A 21,307-nucleotide genomic window follows, 5' to 3' on the forward strand; every position below is an offset into this window, starting at 1 on the left:
TTCCAAAAATCGATGCAAATTCTTTTGCATTGCTGGTCAAGCAAGGATAAAGACCAATTTCAAGAACGTACTCTTTGTCAAAGTCATGCAGCGATATTCTCTGTGTATAAAATTTGTCATTCAATTCAACTGCATCGCATTTCAAAAAGGCCCATTTGAAATTTTCAGGCAATGGTATTGGCGTCCACATTAAACAGAGTACTGAATAGTCAGAATTCATTTTGTAGAGAAGGAATGTCGGGAAAGAGGGTGAATATTCAGTAGTTAAATTTCGTATCACAGTTACAAATGTAGTGTTGGTACTAGGTTTTCTCTTCTCCAGTATTGGAAAGTGAGCATAATTTTCTTTGTACTGTTGACATTTCCAGAGTCACAGATTTGTTTTGAATGCGCCTCAACATCTCATGTATGTAGTTGTTTTCCCCCTGAAGTTGCAAGTTCAATTTGTTCAGATGTGACGTTGAGAGATACCCATTTTCGATTACAAGATTATGAGTCGGCGATGTTTGTATTTTCGAGGAAAGTTGCTATTTCATTTCTCAGTTCATACACTCGTGTAAGTATAGCTGCTCTACTCAATGAGCGAACATGACAGATATAGGCCTACATGACATCGCTATATTGATTCTCTGCTTCTAGTAATATCTGGCGTAACTGATTCAGTTGATGAGACAAAAATCATATTAACAGTTTTCACCATTGTGGCTAAAACACTATTCAGGTTTTTTGTCTGGGCACACAATGCCTTCTGGAAAGTCAAACTATAGACAGGCTAACTAACATACGGAGGCTAGTTATCTATAATTGAATAGTTTGAAATTCTGTCATTGCGTCTGAGATTCTCCAAGCGTTTTTGAAGCAAAGGAAGAACACGTTTATTGTCACACCCCGTTAGAGTGATTAACCTTTAAAAAAGCATGGAACACCTTCGGTTGCGAGATACACCCGATTGATAAGCAGTTAAGCACTGACCCAGTCTAGTCTATCTCCATTCCATCTCCTACTTCAACCACCTTCGTTTTATGGCGTAACAATAGAGTAATACGATGTATAGGCTACTAATATATCGTAGCAATGCCGCATTTTTTTCATGCAGCGCTGCACTGCAGATTGAAACTCATTATGAAGCGGCGGGCCGTATTCTTGTGATAACTAATTATTATGTCGCGGGCCGGACGATTTCGCTTGGCGGGCCGGATCCGGCCCGCGGGCCGTAGGTTGCCGACCCTTGCCTTACGCGGTTATGGAGATATTTCACACACATCCTGGAACGAGAGGACTGTTTATGGCTGGAGTATTGTCTGCGAGTCTAAGGTATGACCTATCAGACATTGTGGCTTCGAACGCTAATGGATCATCATCCAGTTACATATCTCCTTCCACTGTTTTAACATGGCCTACTAAGAATACGGCCTTACAGTCTGCCTATTGACCTGGAGGCCAAGTCTGTAAAAGTGTAAATCTCACGGTTATACCTACGCAGATGGTAAGTAGCGCGCTAGTCAAAACCACAAGTGGATTCTGACCAGGATTTATTGTGTTAAGATGATGGAATATTGTTTTAACACGGAAACAATCATTTTAGTCCCAAAAGAGATGCTAGTCAGGGGGATAACCAACTGATATCACTGCAAAAACTAGTGCGGATGAATACAGTTGTAGTTGTTGTTGAAGAAGTCAAGACATTTGCAGTTGTGCGGGGTTGCGCCGTGAGTTGCTGTTCGTCGCATTGCACTTGTTTCTTTCGCTATCTAGAGTATATTCACGAGCTAAGGGTCAGTATTATCATTTGATAGGTTAGTTAGCAATCAGGTTACGGTTCCTCGACAGTGCCAGCGGTTCAAGTTGACGCGAAGAACGTCGTGTTCGAACGGCTCCATTGTAGTATCATAATCTGCTTTCTCGCAAACATAGTCTTGGATACGGGAGTCTATTTGACGAATTGTATAACTGGTAGCTTTGGTTCTAAGACATTTATGATGACGAAGGCATGTTCATTGTAACTGTTTCTATAGAATTTCATTAATTGTTGCAAGGCTTGGATATGGTGCTGTGTCGGAATACTATTTTACTTCAGTGATATATAGGCCAATTTGTTAATATTCATTTTCTAGTGTAGTTAATAGGCGATGGTTCTAAAGTGCTGCGTGGTTGGGTGTACTTTTGGATATACTACTGTCGAATCTGCCAAAGTCTCAAGCAGGGGATCAGCATGTTATGTACTATGAGCTACGTTTGGAAGGCTTTCCAAAAATCAAGAATGTCATGAAAATTGACGTCAATTGAGGGTGCAGATGCAACATAATGGGATACCTGTGCCTTTACCAACATGGTTCCGCTTCCACACAAGCAAGAATACTCTGCTCAAAAGGAAATGCGAGCTACTAAACTTCCCAAGCTATTTGGATAGTCTAACTGATCCGGATCCCAAAGTAGATATTTTAGAGCTGCGTAATCTAAGATACCACAAAGCTGGAAATACTCTGGCATCATCTAGCACTATGATCCGGTACTGCTTGCTTTTACGTTCTATTTCTTGCCAAGCGTACAAGACACTTTTGGAAGTGTTCCCTATGCCATCTTTGAGCTGTTTGCGAACAAGACTAAAGGGACTGTTGATTTATCAAAGGCCATGGACATTTCTGAGGATGTCATTGTGATGATGGATGAAATGTATCTGCAAATAATTGTGCAATATCATGGTGGCAAATGTAATGGTGCTGATGAAGACGGAAGTATTTGTTAAGGCGTTATAGTGATAATGATCAAGAAACTTGAAAAATCGCTTCCTTTAGTCCTACAAATTTAACCAGAAACACAACTCTAAGGTGCCTGGTTAACGCAAAAGCTGTCTGATCTCGGATCTCGGATTTAATGCGAGAGGTATTGCTTCTGACAACCACAGCACCAACGTTCGTGCTTTCAATATACTGTCATCACAGTTAGGATCAATCTCCGAGTTGTTCATCTGTCATCCAAGTTGCAAGACAAAAATCTATCTATTTTATGACAACGTTCATTTGGTGCAGAACCTTCGCAACAATCTACAGAATGGTGGGAGATTTTCCTTTCCATCATTATATATCAAAGGTGGCGATATATCCGTAATTAGCCCTGCTGGTTATATTACATTGCAATTGGAGTGTAATTTGCGAATGGCTCCAAAGCTAACAAAAAAGCACTATATCCTGACCACAACAAGCAGAACGTCAACCTGGCACTCATGGCTATCTTTGATGAAAAAACCATAGCAGCTTGCTCCAAATACCTTCCAGATAAGGCGGATACCTATTGCTTCCTCAAAGTCATACATATGTGGTGGAGTGGTGGAAACAGCAAGCAGAGGTACTTCCCTAATAGTCTTGGTAATGCTGTCATTCTACGGACCGCACCGAGTGTAGCTTATCCCTCACGACTGATGAAACCGAAGAGGAATATGATGAATATGATGGATAAGCCTAGGGGACGGTTGACTGTACCTGTCGTTCAAGTGGCCCATTTTGTATTTGATTCTTTTGCAGTTCTAGATTCGGCTAATCAGCTCATATCCAACCGTGGCACTGTTCCTCTGCTCCGTGCAGCATTATGTGTGTTGAATCCCGAATTGGTTGTAATGCACATAGTGAAAATAGTACAAATGTCGCATTCAAAAAAATTGTGAACATTTTTTACAATAGTTAGCAAAAATTTGCGAATTCCTCACTAAGGGAATTTCGCCAATTTAAAGAGAGGCAAAGGCAAAAGTAGTGATATATGGCTGTGATATTTGTTTCCTGAGGCTCTAATTCAAGAGTTTCTGCACCCATTTTTCATTGATTATACAAATTTCGTTCCTAATTTTTTCGTTATATATTATTGCAATATACTATTTTTTACATACATTGTACACCGGCGTGTTAGTAGAGTACCAAAGACAGGTAGCATCATGACAATATCGCATTTTCTGACCAATTGAGTGCACAGCTGGTAAGGGTTGTAAAATAGACTTTAGGCCTCTTAATTTTCAGGTCAATAGGCAGACTGTAAGGCCGTGTTTTTAGTAGGCCATGGTTTTAATTAGAAGACATGGTTAGCCTTTTACCGGGCGAAGGATTAGCCGTATGCGTAATAGACCCGTGCTACTTGTGTTTACGTTTAGCTCGAATTTTTGGAAGCACGAAAAAGTATATCTTGTCCAAGTTACAATATAATTTATTCATGAAATATTACAGTACAGTATCGTCGGGTATGAACTCAATGGTCTCCCTTATCATTACCGACTACATCAGACCCAATACAGCATGGAGAGATTCACGATACGAAAGAGCAAGCAAGGGTAATATACGTTAAAATAAAATTCGGGGAATGATCGCTGAAGTCATTATAGTGTGGGGAGATTATTATACACTATAGCAGGGCGGGCAACATACGGCCCGCAGGCCGGATCCGGCTCGCGAGGGGATTTGGAGCGGCCCGCGGAGAGTTTCTAACTTGAAAGTGAAATTCTATTCTGAAAGCATCGACAAATTTTATGCGTAACAGAATGTATCCAAGTTTGCCAACTTGCATGAGAAAGATGGTCATGGATCTATACGTTTCTGCTCGGGTCTTCATATATTTGCGAACAAACACATTCGACCACCAACATTACCAAGACAGAGCTGCGTTCCAATATAACTGATGTTCATGTGCAGTCTTCACTAAGGGTTTCTACATCCAACATGCAGCTAATGTTCAAAGAACTTATTGACAACTTTGATAGACCACAGATATCTGATTGACTTCAACAGCTATTGAAGTACATTAGGATAATGAATTCATTAAATACTGTTTTTGGTCTCCCGGCTTTACACTTAAAGTTTACATTAAATACTATTTATTCCTTGCATAGGTGAATAAATATGCCAAGTACTTTATTTTCCCCATATCAAGACCGCCACGCCTGCACTATAGCCGACATAAAATTAGTTCGGTTACCAATTCCTGGAATATTTAAGACAACGTTGGCGACGGATACAGGTATTTATGAACAGTGAACACCAATGTATGTCAGTCTAGCGCACAATGGTAATGTTGTGAAATGAAAAGGGATATGATCGACAACACCAGCTCTCCTACTCATATGTTTTATCTCCACATTTATATTGATATAACAACCAAAAATCGCATCAAACGATTTCAATAACAAGTAGAACGAAACGAACTGTAGGTACACTATATAAAGCAGTGGTTCCCAACCTTTTTGTCTTCATTCCCCACTTCAGATTTATTCCGAGCCTTCATTCCCCACCAGGACCGTAACAGCTCTTTGTCAGCCCCGCCAAAAAAACGTTGGTCTTGGGCCCCAGAACCCCTTCAGCGCCGCTGAGCCTGTACGCTTTTCTCTGCAACTTATCGGCTGCATTGGGTCTACTGTTTAGTGCAGGGCTTCTCAGCCCTTTCTTGGCCGTGGCCCATTTTCCGATTTGAAAATGTGATGTGGCCCACCTCTTATCTTGGAATCATAATCCTGTTCAATGCGTGGTAATCAACAGTGGCAAACTGGTGATATGCCTATTTCCCTACAATACGCGCATTTTTACTTAATTTACTAATGATATTTAAACAACACATCCCGGGACACAAAATCGTGCGAAGCGCGACGAAATTTTTCACGTTGAGTAAATATGCTCCAACAAACGACCAACGAAATAATCTTGAGCCCCTTCAAGCTCCCCTAATGGGTGCAGCACTTACAGCCTGGTAGATCATATAGGCTAAAACTTCTGAGTATATTATGATCTTCCACTACACCATTCGCGTCGCGAAACACAATGATCAAATCCCCGCGTCCACTGTGTGGCTGAGATTTTAGTTCCACTATTTTGAGGAATAATATAATCATTCTGGACCAGATTCAAATATTTCATTGATGAATGGGGTCCTACAGAGAAGTGGAGAAATGTTAGTTTAAAATATGCATGCTGTACAATGCAGTGTTGGGATGACTCGAGTCAGGACTTGACTCGAGTCAGACTCCAGTCACCTTTTTTGCATGACTTGACTTGACTCGAGTCACTTTGCTAAAATGACTTGACTTGACTTGACTCGGCGTATCAGAAATGAGGATTGACTCGTGACTCGGAGCAAAATTCACGAGTCAATTTTCAAGTCATCAAGTATAATCGGTGTCGATAAGAATCACTGTATCTTGGATATCTTCGGATTGTCCGCGAAACGCTTGTGTAACCCGTGAGAGCGACCAATCATTCAATGACCGTGCGTTTCACCGAGCCTCAATTGTTCTCTCACAAATAAATTGACCGCCAACGAGGTTATCGAAGCTTACAGCTTAAGTTGTCGTAACTCTAGTAGTAAAGTAATAGAATATCATGTCTATTTCTGTTCTCTGTTAACCAAACCTCTTGTTTTATTGAAATTGAAGTCGAATATAGTTTATATAGTCCATTGGCGCAGGCTCGAATGGTAGCCTGTCATATCTATTTGTAAATGGGTAATGTATTGCATGTTATCAATTCGTTTCTATATTCTATATTTTGGCTGGTAACTATAAACTGAGGCTATAACGCAATTACGTATATGTGAGCGACACAGCGCATGCTTGTGTGTATATTTAACTTTAGATTCGTTCATCGGTTCGGAATCAATGACCACTAAAACTGTATTTCAGACAGCTAGCAAATTGCAATGACGTTGGCTAATCATGCCTTATACATACTTCGAAAAGGCAACTTGACTTGAAATGTGACTTGACTCGTGACTTGACTTGACTTGACTCGACTTGACTCGAGTCACCTCCAAAAATCGAGTGACTTGACTTGACTCGAGTCACCTTTGAAAATTGATTGACTTGACTTGACTCGAGTCAAAATGCGCAATGACTCGAAATGACTCGTGACTCGAAGGTAGTGACTTGATCCCAACACTGGTACAATGTACAATATGTCTTGTACCAAAACATCATTGCATACCCCTTTCAACGGCATACGACATATCAACTCGCTAGAATACTTGTTTACGTCAGCATTACCTTCCAGTTATTATATACTCAAAATTGTTTTAGCTGCTGTTAGCCGTTGGTTGTCATTGCCAGTGGAAAAAGCCGCCATTTCTCGTTAACGTTTTGGACTAGTAGGCTATACATGCTGACTCCAAACGTGCCACTACGTCTAATTACAGTCGGATGAAAAGTTTTATGCAGCCTACGTATAATTAGATAATGTATTTTGTAGCGATTAACATAACAAATAAAACCTGACTTACATTAATTCTGAAATTTTCTAAATAGCTTTGTGGCCCACCTCAAATGTTGCTGTGGCCCACCCTTTGAGAACCCCTGGTTTAGTGCATCGCCTTACCACGACTAAACGCGCGAAGCGCAAAAAAATTATCTAATTCGTGTTTGAATCGGACAATTTGGTCGGGAATTTCATATATTTAGCTATCAATTTTTCATCCCCCCTCGGCTCACGTATTCAGATTTATCGGTTGAGCTGAGGGAGTTATGTTGGAAAAGGTAGGACCCCTAAATAAGAATTGAACATCTTCGGGTGGACCCGTTGGTATATTGACTTCGTTACATAATGCTATTTCGTGACCTCCTATATATCTGTTATGACAAAAGATATGGAATCGCCAAAACTGAAAGGCACACACGATTTCAAATTGGTATTGCTTTACTGGCAAATTATTTTTCCCTGCGGGATGGCATTTGTCCTGTGGGGTTCAGATCGCTAGGACAGAAACATTCAGCGCCAGCCATTTAAATCCAGTTAATTAAACATATATATTGTATATATATCGACGTTTTGGGTCACCACAAGGGCATTACTTTTCGGCCAAGGTCTTCTCGCTGCTGATCGTTCTGGCACTCTTCTCAGAGATGCATGTTACATGGCCTATAACTTCATATGCCTTGGTGCGTCGTGGCACAGTAATGGCCGACGCCGAAGTCTCCATTTCAATAAATTCTACGTAGTTTCGTGGGGAAGGGTACTCAATAATCAGATATTCGGCAATATGAAATCGAGCACCCAGCGCGAAATTTTTTCGGAAAAGTGGCATAAATTTTTAAATACTTTAATTTATGTTAATTCACAAAATAATTTTGGGCCCCTTCCAGCTACCCCTCCCCAATTTAGGGGTTTAGGGTGCGGCAGTTACGGTCCTGTTCCCCACTACCCAGAACTTTTGTCATCACAGAGCAGCTATTTGCTGGTTTGACTGCACAAGACGCTCAACCGCACCGCTACGCAAGAAAATCGCCTATAACTGCAATATAAAACGAATTGTGAACCGATACCAGTAACGCACATAATTTCGCGAAAGCGTTATTTCACGTCCAATTAGTCGTGCTGGATGCGTTTGTGACGCCATCATTGGCTACCCAGAGTCAAAAATGAGGTTTTGTGAACAACACGCAATATAATTTTCGACACATCATACATTACAGAGCAGTTAACTGGTAGCGGTAATTGCGCACGTGTCTCCGTGAATACGTCGACTGTCCTGTATATAATTTTGAACAAATGCGTCTATTCCCCACCAGAAAACATTGAATTTCCCACCAGTGGGGAATTCTCCACCGTTTGGGAACCACTGATATAAAGCAATCGGAAAAATAGACTTGCACTTTTGTTGGACGTTCACCATTCGTATACCACGCAAAGCATACTCAAAAAGGTAGCACAGTCAGCTACAACCAGATTCAGCATATTAGCTAGAGCATGGTATTATCAACAATTGAAGTTTTGTACCTCCAAGAAGCTCTTATTAATAATTACCTTGACTACCTTCGCTTATCGCATGCATGACGAAACTGCTAGCATAAAACTATTTATACTGTTTCGAAACTATAGTGACTGTTGATCGTTGAATATCATCGAAGCTATTCCAATCATACAATCGCCATTAAAGTAACTATGTCTCCCTAGGGCTGACTATATGTTTGGGTTTGGTAATCATGGCAACGGCATTTGCGTCGTCAGCCCTTGGTGCTCTTGTTACAATGACGGCAGCGATTACTGGCTCATTCTCCGGTCCATTTATTGGAATCTTCATGATGGGGATTTGGACCTCCTTCTACAACTCATGGGTGAGTGAAACAACTGACTTGCGACTGTAGGACACATGCTGGAAAGGTGAATTATTGTTTTAAGGGAGCCGGCGTAGGTTTCATCAGTGGTGCAGCAATATCGTTCTCCACATTCCTTGGAGGCCTTGGTGCTGATAAGCCTGCCTATCTTACACAGAAATTACCCGTTTCAACATCGCTTTGCCGATTGGAATGTAGTTATTCGTATTCAATTAATATGACATTGATGAATCATCGAAACGGCCTGCATTTTACCACTGAACAACCGAACACAGATGCTTCTTCGTATGCTCAGCAAAACGAATATTCATTCATAGAAAACTACCTATTCACTTCATTCATATTTATACCGTTTATTGGATTGGTGGTATCAGTATTTGTTGGAACCATCGTAAGCCTTTTATCAGGTGAGTGGTACAGATTTATTTGAGTAAGCCGTCACAACATGAATCTGTGAAGTTTCTGCTTAATGTCATTCTATAGGTAGATGGAAGGACCGGAGCCTTGTTGACAAATCGACGATTGATCCGATTTCTACGAAGATCTTGTGTCAATGTTTGCCTGGTGAAAAAAAGAATCGTAACGACGAGGGGGAATATAGAGACGAAGTTGACATGGACGAAATAAATAATCCCTTAATGTCGTAAGCAATGTATGAGGAACCATGCGCTAGTCATGTGAATATTGGTGACCCGGTTGCTTTTTTTAAATTTATTAGTAATTACTAGTACCAGAAAAGGAAATGCAACTAACGAAAACATAATAGTAATGACAGAGGTGGTCAGTAACGAGCAGACTTGGACAACTAGAAAATTTTCAGTTTTTCCAAATTAGATTAGTATTCAGCTTTCTCCAAATTATATTAGAATTAGAATTACTGAATTCGAAAAAACTTGGAAATTGATTGAAATTGTGAATGACAAATAAATACAGTAAAAACGAAGTTCAGTTCATATCAAATCACAGTGCGTTCTGATAAGCATGAGAATAGCTATAACGTCTGTACACCAAGCTTGGCTCGTTTTGCACTCACCAGGCGTCACCAAGATGTGGGAGTCCGGCGATCTGATTTGTTATTTTGGAAGAACGCGAAGTAAAGCATTTCAAAAAGCTGAAATTGATTTTAGTTTCAAATTGTTATTGTTGTTTCAAAATGTGATTTTCGCGCGTACCCAACATCACTATATTCTGCACCAGATGAAACTGCTTCGGCGTTGTACTAACGCACGACTGTTATTCGTCATTTTCACTACTATGATTGTACGGTGTAACTGTAGAGTGCAACTAATGCGATGGCGGCTTGGCACTGGATTACCTGCGCGAAAGAGACATTCTTGTTAACTCGCTGCAAAATGCCGCGGACAACGAATCATTTTCAGGAAGACAATAAATAAGATTAGAATTATAATTAGAGCATGGAAACCTTTCACAAATTAGAACAGAATTAGATTACTGGCATTTCGCTCTGATTTAATGAAATTAGACCACTGGAATTATCTAGTTGTCCAAGTACGAGGTGACTTTATTTTATACAAAATTGCCGCAAAAATCGATACCGAATGTGGCAACCCGGTTATGCACACACTCGACCTGTTCATATGCAAAACATACCCGCATTGCATGTATTGCATTATCGGTGGTAATGTTCATTCTTGGTGGTGTCCATTCTCGGTATTGTCCGTTCTCGGTAATCTCCATTCTCGGTATTGAACGAACACCCTTTTCGAGTAGAGCAGGGTGGAGTTAGCATGTGTTCAGCTTCCGATATCTGTCTGATGATTCTCGAGGAAACCACCGCTACAGCTCAGACATTTTAAATTGGTGCTTCCTGCGGCAAGCTTATGAATAGCGCTGAATAGATGTTTGCGCAGCCAGGGGGTCGAGTTTGCGAACCACTGCGTTAGATGGTGGTCCAGTAACCTTGAGCCCTGATTCGCATTTAGCATTTACTATGCGTTGCAGCCTTGCGCAAATGTGCATCCTTATTTCGGCTAGGCCAGCGATGCTCAACCTGCGGACGTACGGCCTCCTTCAGCCACAAACCCATAATTTTGCGACCTTCTACACATATTTAAATTAGCGTGTGTTGGCGGTCGTCATTATGCAACGAATTGTTGCTGGTTCGAGTCTCGGCTCAGCCATGTTTCTATGTGTCGGAGGTTCATCTAGGCTCCTCGTCGCCGTCGTAGCGTCTTGAAAAGCCTAGCTAGAAGAAGAGTGAGCCGAGCTCCAAAGTCAGCAGCAGAATCGTGAAAGTGGACGCACGTTAGCGAGAGAGAATGAAGAGTGGGAGTGCGCGAGCAAGCGAAAGTCGTCCTCATTACCCAAAGCAAAGACACTAAACATTAATAAATGCTGCTCATTGAATGTGTTGATGTTAGGTACTGAGAAACTGACGGTTAATTAAAAAATATCTATTATTCGTCATGATTCGAAACGTTGCATTTTTTTCTGAAATTCGTCTGTCTTCCTGCTTTTGGCAAAAGACCTACTTCAATTAAAATCCTAAATGTCTACGAAATGCTCGGCGCAAACTAAAATTAAATCACAAGGCTTCGAGTCACAAGTCAATCTCACTTATATAGCTTTGACTCGAGTGAAGTATAGTCATTTTTAGTTCACCCCCGGGTCAAGTCCGAGTCCAAGTAAGCGAGCAGAGGGTCGCGAGTCTGAGTCCAAGTCATTGCGATGACTGCTCAGTTTCACGTTGAAGTCTTGATAAAACCATTTTTTATAGATGTGTTTTGTGATATCGAATGGTTCGCATTTAACATATACTAATTTTTCTCACTTTCAACAGTTTCTGGTCGCATTTTCAAGTACCAGTACCAATAGGCGAAATCCCAATAGCGTTGTTACTTTACTATTCTTCGAAATTGCAATGAAATGTCGGTCTTTGCCGTCTGAGAGTCGAGTCAAATGACTTGATCCGAGTCATTCGCCCCGTAGGCAGAAGTTCGGTTTATCACTTATGCGGGACCGAAGACCAACGTTTTATTGGGGGTGGGGGTGTGGGGGTTGGCTGTCGAAGCGCTGTTATGGTCCTGGAGTCGAGTGGAGTCCTTTCCGTATTTTGAGAAAATGACTCGAGAGTCAAATCGGGTCATCAGAAAATCGCAACTTGAGTCGGACTTGAGTCGAGTCATGACGCGAGTCAATACAAACCTGTACCCCTGACTCTAGTATACAAATATTTAGTGCTCTAAACCTTCTTTGAATTTCAGCTTTTTGCCTCTTTTCTTGACATGCCCGTTCATCCTTTATGGGTGATAGATACGATGAGTCATGTATTAATCGCGAGCACTGATTGACTTGTTTTACGAATTAGGGAGTTGGAAACGTATCCGGTATCAATTTGAAAGACGGCAGACCAGCCGTATAATGCACAATGTGACAATGGCAACAAAGAAGGTTTTAACTAAACTATATAGAAAGAGTGACTTCTTGTGACATTAATTGCTACTCATACTTGCTACATTGACTTCATTTTGAATCTGGATTATGCATGCGAGGTGTACGTAGGCAGCGTAATCGTGGCGTATTAATTAACAGGCTTCAATGTAAGCGATTTTCCTGTCCAGCTGATACAGCATATGGTTTTAGTCCGCGCATCAACATTCAAAAAGCAGGTTTTATGTTTTGAATTCCAAGCATGCTCTCGCGAGCCGCACAGAATAGCTCCGCGGGCCGCATTTGGCCTGGGGGCCGCACTTTGCCCAAGTCTGGGCTGCAGTATAGATCAGTGGTTCTAGTGGCGATGATTACATCCAAGTGAAATTGCATCGAACCTCGAGATAACGCCAAGGCGGGTCCGTAGATATTCACTCCCATGTATAATAAGGTTTGCAACATGAAACCATTTGTAGCAATCATGCGCACCGTTCGCCCGAATCGCCTCTCCAAGTACTATAAAATTGTGCAAACAGTCAATTTTACGAATTATCAAGACTTCCGATCCGTGCAAACATACTAACCTCATAGGCGCTTGATATTCTCAAATTATAGAGCACCGGTAGAATAATAAACCCAACAAACGGCCCTGTGACGCAAATAAGCGCTACAATGCACCTGGTGTAATAAGAGATTTGGTTAGTTACGTACATGGTCATCATTATTTTACAAGCTTGATTGATGTATTTGAGGGATGGAATATTTTTCAAGGAACGAAATAATCTCGCGTATCTAGAGCCCAATTAGGTCTATAGGCAATACCAAGGGCATCAACCCTTGGAATACCCAATCAATAGGAGTCACATAGGCTACCATCATATTCAGCAATTATCTTGCTACTGATTATAAATACCATTAATAATTGCACATTGTGTATGTGATTGACAGCTCACAAGACTGCTACTTCGTGTACGAGTTGCCAGAAGATCGCATGCGCTGCGCGCATATTTGAAAGTATATATCGATTCCTTCCGAGAATTCAGGATACTCGTTGCGTAACGAACATTCAAGCAATTTTAATGCAAGTGGATTCTATTTATCGCTTCCGTCTCGCATGCTGTACGCCAGCAAACATAAGAGCCGCGCCGCGATGGTTCTTCTCCTCTCTCTACTCTTCTCTCCACCTCTCTTCTCAGGGTTCGAATCTGTATTCGATACTGTAGTGTCTTACTGAGGCATGCAATGAATGAGGGTCGTCCTATAATTCTCACAGGTTCGGAAAAATTACAATTAAAGTCAGCCTGACCAAAGGCAAGTGAATTTATCTCGAAAAAAATTCTAATGAAACCTACCAAATCCATAGGTTGGACAGTTATATTGTATTCGTACATATTTATCTGGAAAAGTGTCATACCTGATTGACATTTCAGGCCGTATAGTAATAAAAATGATCTACGACGCATGGGTTCGGGTCAGGGCATGAATTTATTATTTCTAAATTTTCTTACACATGCTCCTCTGAAATATTATATATAAACGGCCAAAGCGATTTTCTTTTTGCTTACCATGAATAGACAATACCAAAATAATATATATCCGCTGGCGTACTGATGATAGTTACTGCTGACTTGAAGTTAACTGCAATTGATATAGCAACCGGCAGAAAGTTCATTGATCTGAAAACATACTGGTTTCGTTTGATTGGGTGTTAACTACAGAAATATAGTATGTTGACTTGCGAAGTTGGAGTAATTGTAATAGATGCTAATACTGAATCGTAATATGGCTTATAAATTTCTGTAATTGCCACCTAAATTTTGAAGTAATTCTAATCGAATATTAGGTTTGAACCGAATCGATTATTCGAGTATCATAGCAGTGTGGAAGTAGCGGAAACTTTGAATACGTAACTTTTATCGGGTCAAAGAAAAACTATTGCCAATTCTTAAACACATTAAGGATAATTTTATATTTTTTGACGATATCTTTCTCAGTAGTCAAGACGATTTAAAATGTTTGGACGTAATCGATTTTTATATATGTTGGCACTAATCTACTTCAGTAGTCTAACTTTTCAGTATCGTGGTCCCCCTGAGTAACTATAATTTCCATCACGCCCCCCTCCCGACATAACACGACGACTTGACCATGATTTATTGTTATTATATATAGTTTCTGTTGAGGGTTACATAGGGTGGTGGCAAGTTCCACAGTTGCAACATCAATCGATTGCAAGTTCGAGTACGACTCCACTAATACTAAGTGTTGAAAGTTGATCTAGTCTTCTCCTTGTCATCTGATCCACGTTAATGGTGTCTTACAAAAAGCCTAGAACGAAAGTGCGTCGTGCTATGAATCATAATAAGAAATATCGGTCTGGTCAAAAATGACCACAGCAGTCAACAACCATGAATTCCAAAACAAATCATAGTTATAATTTTCCCTTTTTAATATTTTATGAATAATTTATCATGGTAGAAACGTAGATTTGATTGATTGGTAGAATAGCCGCTAGGAAGGTTGCAACTTGGCATGAATAACAATTTAGTCCGAAATGACCCAAGATAGACCCCAGTCTATACAAAAAAGGTACGAGTTACCTGTTTGCTAGTAGGTAGCCTTCAGTGCCCTGCTTCCGTTTTCTTCCTTTATGCGCGTGATATATACCGATACAGGTGGAGCAAGTAAGCATTAGAGCTACGACAATGTAGTCAGCTGTCGCTAATTTCCGTGTCTCGATCTTTGCCATTTGGGCGATGGAACAGTGTGTCTTCGAACAACTTCAGATTTCAATAGCTATCTAAAAAAATGCCTACCTGAATATGCCATGATGTCTATTAACAAGATTCTGACTAGACCTATTCGATACCCATAAACTATTTCCTAGTTCGGTGTTTCGAGGTTTACACGTAGATTTGCTTAGGACCACAGCAATATTGACGTGACCACGCTGTATACGATTGCTCCTGGGTGATATGAGCATTGGATTGTGAAACATGGTTTCTACTATCTCGATAGTTTTGTAACGAAGACAGACGAATAAAACAATACATGATGCAGGGTCGAAGTAAATGCAAATGCTCTTTAGCTCATGTAAATGCTTGACTTTATGGTGTCACACATTGCTGCATCGATGTATTTTTACAAGGATTTTTCTGCGTATACCGGAAATCTATTGTTATTTCCTATGCTGCAAATTGTCAATCTCGAAGCCCCCCCCCCACACACACACACAGACACGCGCGCGCGTGCATAGACCTGCTCCGGGTCTACAAACGGATTCGAGAGACTCCGTTTGGGTACTAATATTTATGGCAAATCGATTGCAGATGCTCTAGTAGCAGATTTGAACTGATTTCACAAATAAATAATACTTAGGTAGTAGTAACAAATAATATATAAATGGTGAATAAATAATACAAAAATCTATAAAATTTAACTATGGTATACATCCTAATTTCCCGGCTGAATTTGGATACAGAAAGTTGAGATTTGAAATCCACGAAGTGCCTACTCTATATTTCAAATCAGCCACGCAGATATCATCGTGAATTTTAGTTATCCGTCTCCAACCATCTGAAATCAAATACAAATCTGCTATGTAATCTGTACAGACGCAACTTAAACGCGTGCCATGAAACAGTGCTCATTCCGAAAGGACGGAATTCGAATGGCTTTGTGTGTCGTTCAATAAATTAATTGACACATAGGCAGATTTTCGATTGCTATTTCATGTCGCTACTGTGGTGATTGAATAACAGTTATGCAAAGTTTATGCATTGTCGAATCACGTCTCGGTAACACCCGACTAGCATTATATCGTCTTGGAAAGAGATTTGCGGCAGGCATACTGCACGCTTTACAATATCAATCTACATTACGATGTGTCACAAGCGCTAAAACAAGTTGCATGGAGTTCGACGATTTTATGGCGGTATAGCAGTGTTTCTGATATGATAATAATATAACTAATTGTGAAAAGAGGCGTATAATTTAAATATTAAAAAAAAAATACTCTCACTATACTCTACTTACCCACGAATCATTACAATTAACATTCAATTCAAACTCAAGTACACCAATCAATGCGTCCAACATATTACTACGTGGTACACATTCATCACTAATACGCTAAATCAGCGTTAGTTGCATCTCGTACCGCCTGCTTTGGTGCTTCGTACCCAAGGAGTTGAACGTTCTCTCATGTACTGTGTACCCCTTGACAAGAACCCCTGCGGTAGAGGGCACGAGATTACAACTTGAAACAAGATATGTTTCAGGGGTGGCCAACCTGCGGCTGTAGAGGTGAGGTTAGGTGAGCACTGTGCCCAGTCTACAGAGCAGAGATATATTCGCACTAGATTAATTTACTTATAATTTACGATAACGTAAGCTGTAACCTTTGATCACTTTTTGTGATGGCAATTTATTTGCGATATATACCAATGAAGACTTAGCAAAACGCACAGTATTGAATCGAATAATCCGAACATTATACAAGATACTGAGATTTATTCGACACCGATTATACTTGAAGACTTGAAATTGACTCGTAAATTTTTCTCCGAGTCACGAGTCAATCCACATTTTTGAAAAGACGAGTCAAGTTAGGTCATTTTTGCAAAGTGGCTCGAGTCAAGTCAAGTCACACGAAAAAGTTGACTCGAATCTGACTCGAGTCAAGTCAAGTCATGACTTGAGTCATCCCAACACTGGTAATTATGTCGCGTAAATCACGTAAGGTGCGACAAAATATTTCAAGAAATATAAAACTTGCCCAAAAGACTCTGTTCTATGTTGATTCACGAAATAATATTGTGTCGTACACGAGCTTTTTCAATTCTGTAAACTTATACATGTTTCACGACAAACATGATTATAATAAGGGTTGCATTTAATACAAAAATCAATTAAAAAAAAAACATGTTCAAAACAAGGCCCTTGTTTAAAACATGTTTTTTATTGTTTTTTAGTTTTTTCTAAACCATGACGTCACGAATATTCGATTGTGACGCCATAGTGGATTGACATTGACAATTGAAAATATAAGATAAATATAGCTCCTTTGACAAAGTATCTGCACTTCTGCTGTTGAACCGACTATTTGAGGGTTTCAACCATCCCATATCGATATAAGTTAGCTATATCGGGTGGTAATTTTCCGTAGGCTCATACAACATGTTATTTGGAAAGGACTTATACAATTGTGGCATATTTTTACAACTTAAAAGAAAACACAATTTATTTTTAAAAGGCCTTTGTTTCAAACACTGTTTAAAACTAAGTATACGTCTTGCGAGTATTGTGCGGGATGACGTGGAGTGCCTCAACGACATGCCTGCTTACACTGTATAGAGCAGAGGTCTCAAACTCAAATGTGCTCGCGGGCCAATTTCCTAGTTTTCGATGACGCCGCGGGTCGCAGCATCAATATAATAGGTACATTCAATGTATAATTTCCAAGTAGGCCTTATTTGACTGGACCTTGCAGAACGGCATTCTGCAAACATCGTGCTGGAAATGTATTTACTATCGTAACATTCACGCTTGACACGGAAAAAATCACATCTTCAAATATTTGAATAAAATTGTTTTGTGGCGGGCATAATTTTTTAATTATTGAGCTATAAACATCATACGAGAGGATGCACCATGACATCGTGAAGGGCTATAATATTGCATTTATAGTGGACCTTTGACGTGCCACAATGTTATGTGGAATATTTTAAAATCTACAGAAGATTGATGTGATATCACAGCACTTGAGCGGTGTAGCCTAATTCTGGCTTTGATGTAGTCATGATAAGTATAGGCTATTGTTACTGTCATAAACAAATATAATCATTATTGAGCCATAGTAATGGTATTGCTTCTTTTTAGCGATTGTGCCCCTTGTGCTTCCAATGAGATTTCTCGTAGCCCCTGTACATTTTCTGCACGATTTCCGATGGTACCTATATTAAAATCAGAAATCGCCTTCACATAAAATCGAGCGTAGCTTGAAGACTATTCATATATAGGCTTAATTCCACAATGCATCTGGTACATCATGTAGAAGATTGGGTCTACGGAGCCTGGATACGAACCCCTGGAATAGAAACGTCCAATCGGCGAAGAATTCATTGGTGTTACAGCTGTAGCGCGTTATGCTAACTTACTCGCCATCGATAATAACATGGATAACGAGATATGATATTCTTTTTTGCCTGCATCACCGAGATGCTTTGACGACGGAGTTGCGATACGGCCGTGAGATCATCTAGTCTGCGCCCCCCGTGTTTTTTGTCCTCTATGCTATCCGTGATTGCTGAGCGCCTAGCAGGATAGCTGCGGATACCAATTTTCGAGTCTTTGGTATGACCCGGCCAGGGATAGAATTCACGACCTACCGATCGAGAAGCCGGACGCATAACCATTACACTATCTCGATCGGTGGGAGATGACATTTTTTTTCGCCTGCATCCTCGAAATGTTTCGACGACGGAGACGCGATACGACCGTGAGGTCACCTAGTCTGCGACCCCATTTTTTCTCCTTAACGCTATCTGTGATTGCTGAGCGCCTTGCAGGATAGCTGCGGCTACCAATTTTTGAGTCATTAGTTTGACCCGGCCGGGGATAGAACCCACGACCTACCGATCGAGAAGCTGGACGCATCACCATTACACTATCTCGCTCGTGTGCCACCCTGCATGTCACCAACTATACGTCACGGGGGTCACAAAATGCCAAGGGTTGCCACGTTGACCTGATTAAATAGCTATATACCAGGGTTGTCCATAATTTGGAAAATCTCGAAAAAGATGCGTATCCATGTCAGACATGGGATAATCGCGATTAGTAATCGTAATCGATTACGACGATTACAGCATTTTCAAGTAATCGTAATCGCAATCGATCACATTCGAAAAAATCCCGAAGTAACCGTAATCGTAATCGACTACTTCCCATATTTAATCGATTTCTTTGTGAAATAACGATTACTTTTTATTCGTACAAGGACTGCGACATAAACTGAACACTCGTGAACAAGGAAGAGCTATTATACCAGTTATTGAGAGCACAAACGTCTGATTTTCAAATGCCACTGCTCATTATTACGTCAGAGGTGGCCTATTAGCTTTGCTCGTCTTTGCGTAGGAAGTGTCCACTGTCCACGCATAGTAAATAGATATTCGATGTACATTAGTGTGGTTGTAATAACAAGTAACCCACCGTGCTGCATATCGGTTTATCAATACATTTCAGACGCCAGTGCCTCGCATCAGGATAATTAATCATAATCACCTCTCTGCCTAAGTTAAAATAGCAACTTTTGTATTGATGATTGGTTATGGTTATGCTTGGTTAAACTACAGAATGTAGTAGTTCTAATTCTATAGTTAAATGCAGTTTCACCGTTGCTGCTTGGCGAGCAGCAGGCCTATATGGTACGAACGTACAGCAGACAAAGGTTTAAAATTTTGTGCTCGTCAAATAAAACATTACGGTTTCCACAACGAAGCATTAAAATCAACAGCTGCTGATATATATCATAACTTGGCCGTTGTTTTGCCGTTTCCCGTAATGGCAGTTTGCATTACATTATCTGCATTAAGTTGAAGGCAGAATTTTACGTTCACTTTCTGTTGTTCTCATATTATTCTACTCGAAACGGGCGCCAATCGCTATTTTACAATTCTACACTGTACATGTGGACCTGCCGGCATCGCCATCGGCTTATATACCTTGTTAGCGTGGGTTGTAGCTAGAATCAGGATCGAAACAGCAAAAGCTTCCCCCAACCAAACGTTGGTCTTGGGCCCCTATAGGGTATAGTCAATTTTGAAGTTGAAGATTTAATTTCGTCAATAATATTGGTAATTGCATTATATTGCATTTTTAATCCTATCTCAGCGCCCGATGGTCAGATTTACCTGAAGAGCGCGGGGGGGGGGGGCGTAATTCATAAATATTTATAACATCTGGTATCTTGCAATAATTACGTTATTGTATGTTGTTAATTCATGACCTCCGGTCTGTTATATAGCCGAAAGATATTGATTGTAGTGGCCCAAATAGCAGACTAAAAAAAATTGCGAGAGACGCACACACAAATTGTCATGTCTAATGCTCTGTGGGTGCTGCCCGGGTGGCATTTGCATCGTGGGCTCGGATTGGAAGGAATGGACTGTTAGTCACGCCCACCAAGCGCGGCTATTAACAATGGACACATACCCTAAGTTTTGGCCAGTGTCTTTCTTTAATAGCACAATTCGTGGAGTCTTATGTTGGCCGAAACTGCATATGTCTTTTGATGTGTCGAGGAGCGGTATTGACTGGCACCTAAATCCCTATTATGCATGCTTTATTTCTTGAGGGGGAGACGTATGCATTTCGAAATCAAGCTATCTAGAGACATTTAATTTGCAAAGCTCGAAGAGAAATTCCAAGTTAATGAAATCTCTCGAAAATACGCTATAATTTATGTTGGTTTACAAAATACTTTTGAATCCCCTCCAACCACGCTTCCCACCCAATTGGGGAATTGGGGGTGCGGCAGTTATGGACCTGGCAAGAATGCAAATCATTGGGTGCGATAAACTGTCCTCTATAGAAATGGAAAATGGGTACATTATGACGTAACAAGGACATGTCCCATCTTTTTTAAAGACAGTTGGTATATCATTGGGTCTTTCCATGTATTGTCTTCCAATATAACTACTACGATGCAAAATAAATGTAATCGTGAGTAATCGTAATCGTAATCGACTACTTCCCTATTTTGCTGTAATCGTAATCGTAATCGTAATCGCGTGATTCAGAAGTAATCGTAATCGCAATCGATTACATTCATGAAGTAAT

At 40.5% G+C, this 21,307-nt stretch overlaps 2 protein-coding genes across 2 annotated transcripts; one reads left to right on the top strand and one right to left on the bottom strand.

The window, feature by feature from the left end:
- The first annotated feature begins 1,235 nt into the window (after nt 1-1,235).
- Nucleotides 1,236-11,411, top strand: LOC145434536 (sodium-coupled monocarboxylate transporter 1-like). Its single transcript, XM_080311882.1, has 5 exons — nt 1,236-1,314; nt 4,212-4,315; nt 8,913-9,073; nt 9,138-9,480; nt 9,557-11,411. Exons 1-5 carry the CDS (start codon nt 1,244-1,246, stop codon nt 9,718-9,720), a joined length of 843 nt encoding a protein of 280 aa, XP_080168008.1. The 5' UTR covers nt 1,236-1,243; the 3' UTR covers nt 9,721-11,411.
- Nucleotides 11,412-11,468: 57 nt separating this feature from the next.
- LOC145434529 (sodium-coupled monocarboxylate transporter 1-like) lies at nt 11,469-16,589 on the bottom strand. The gene is made up of 4 exons (XM_080311872.1): nt 15,064-16,589; nt 14,029-14,139; nt 13,048-13,141; nt 11,469-12,979 (listed from the first exon to the last, which is right to left on the bottom strand). The coding sequence occupies exons 1-4, from the start codon at nt 15,210-15,212 to the stop codon at nt 12,692-12,694; spliced, it is 642 nt and encodes a 213-aa protein (XP_080167998.1). The 5' UTR covers nt 15,213-16,589; the 3' UTR covers nt 11,469-12,691.
- Nucleotides 16,590-21,307: the final 4,718 nt, after the last annotated feature.

This window comes from Botryllus schlosseri, chromosome 2, assembly GCF_051294905.1.
Source record: "Botryllus schlosseri isolate E-star chromosome 2, Bs_hap1, whole genome shotgun sequence".
Lineage (NCBI taxonomy): Eukaryota > Metazoa > Chordata > Ascidiacea > Stolidobranchia > Styelidae > Botryllus > Botryllus schlosseri.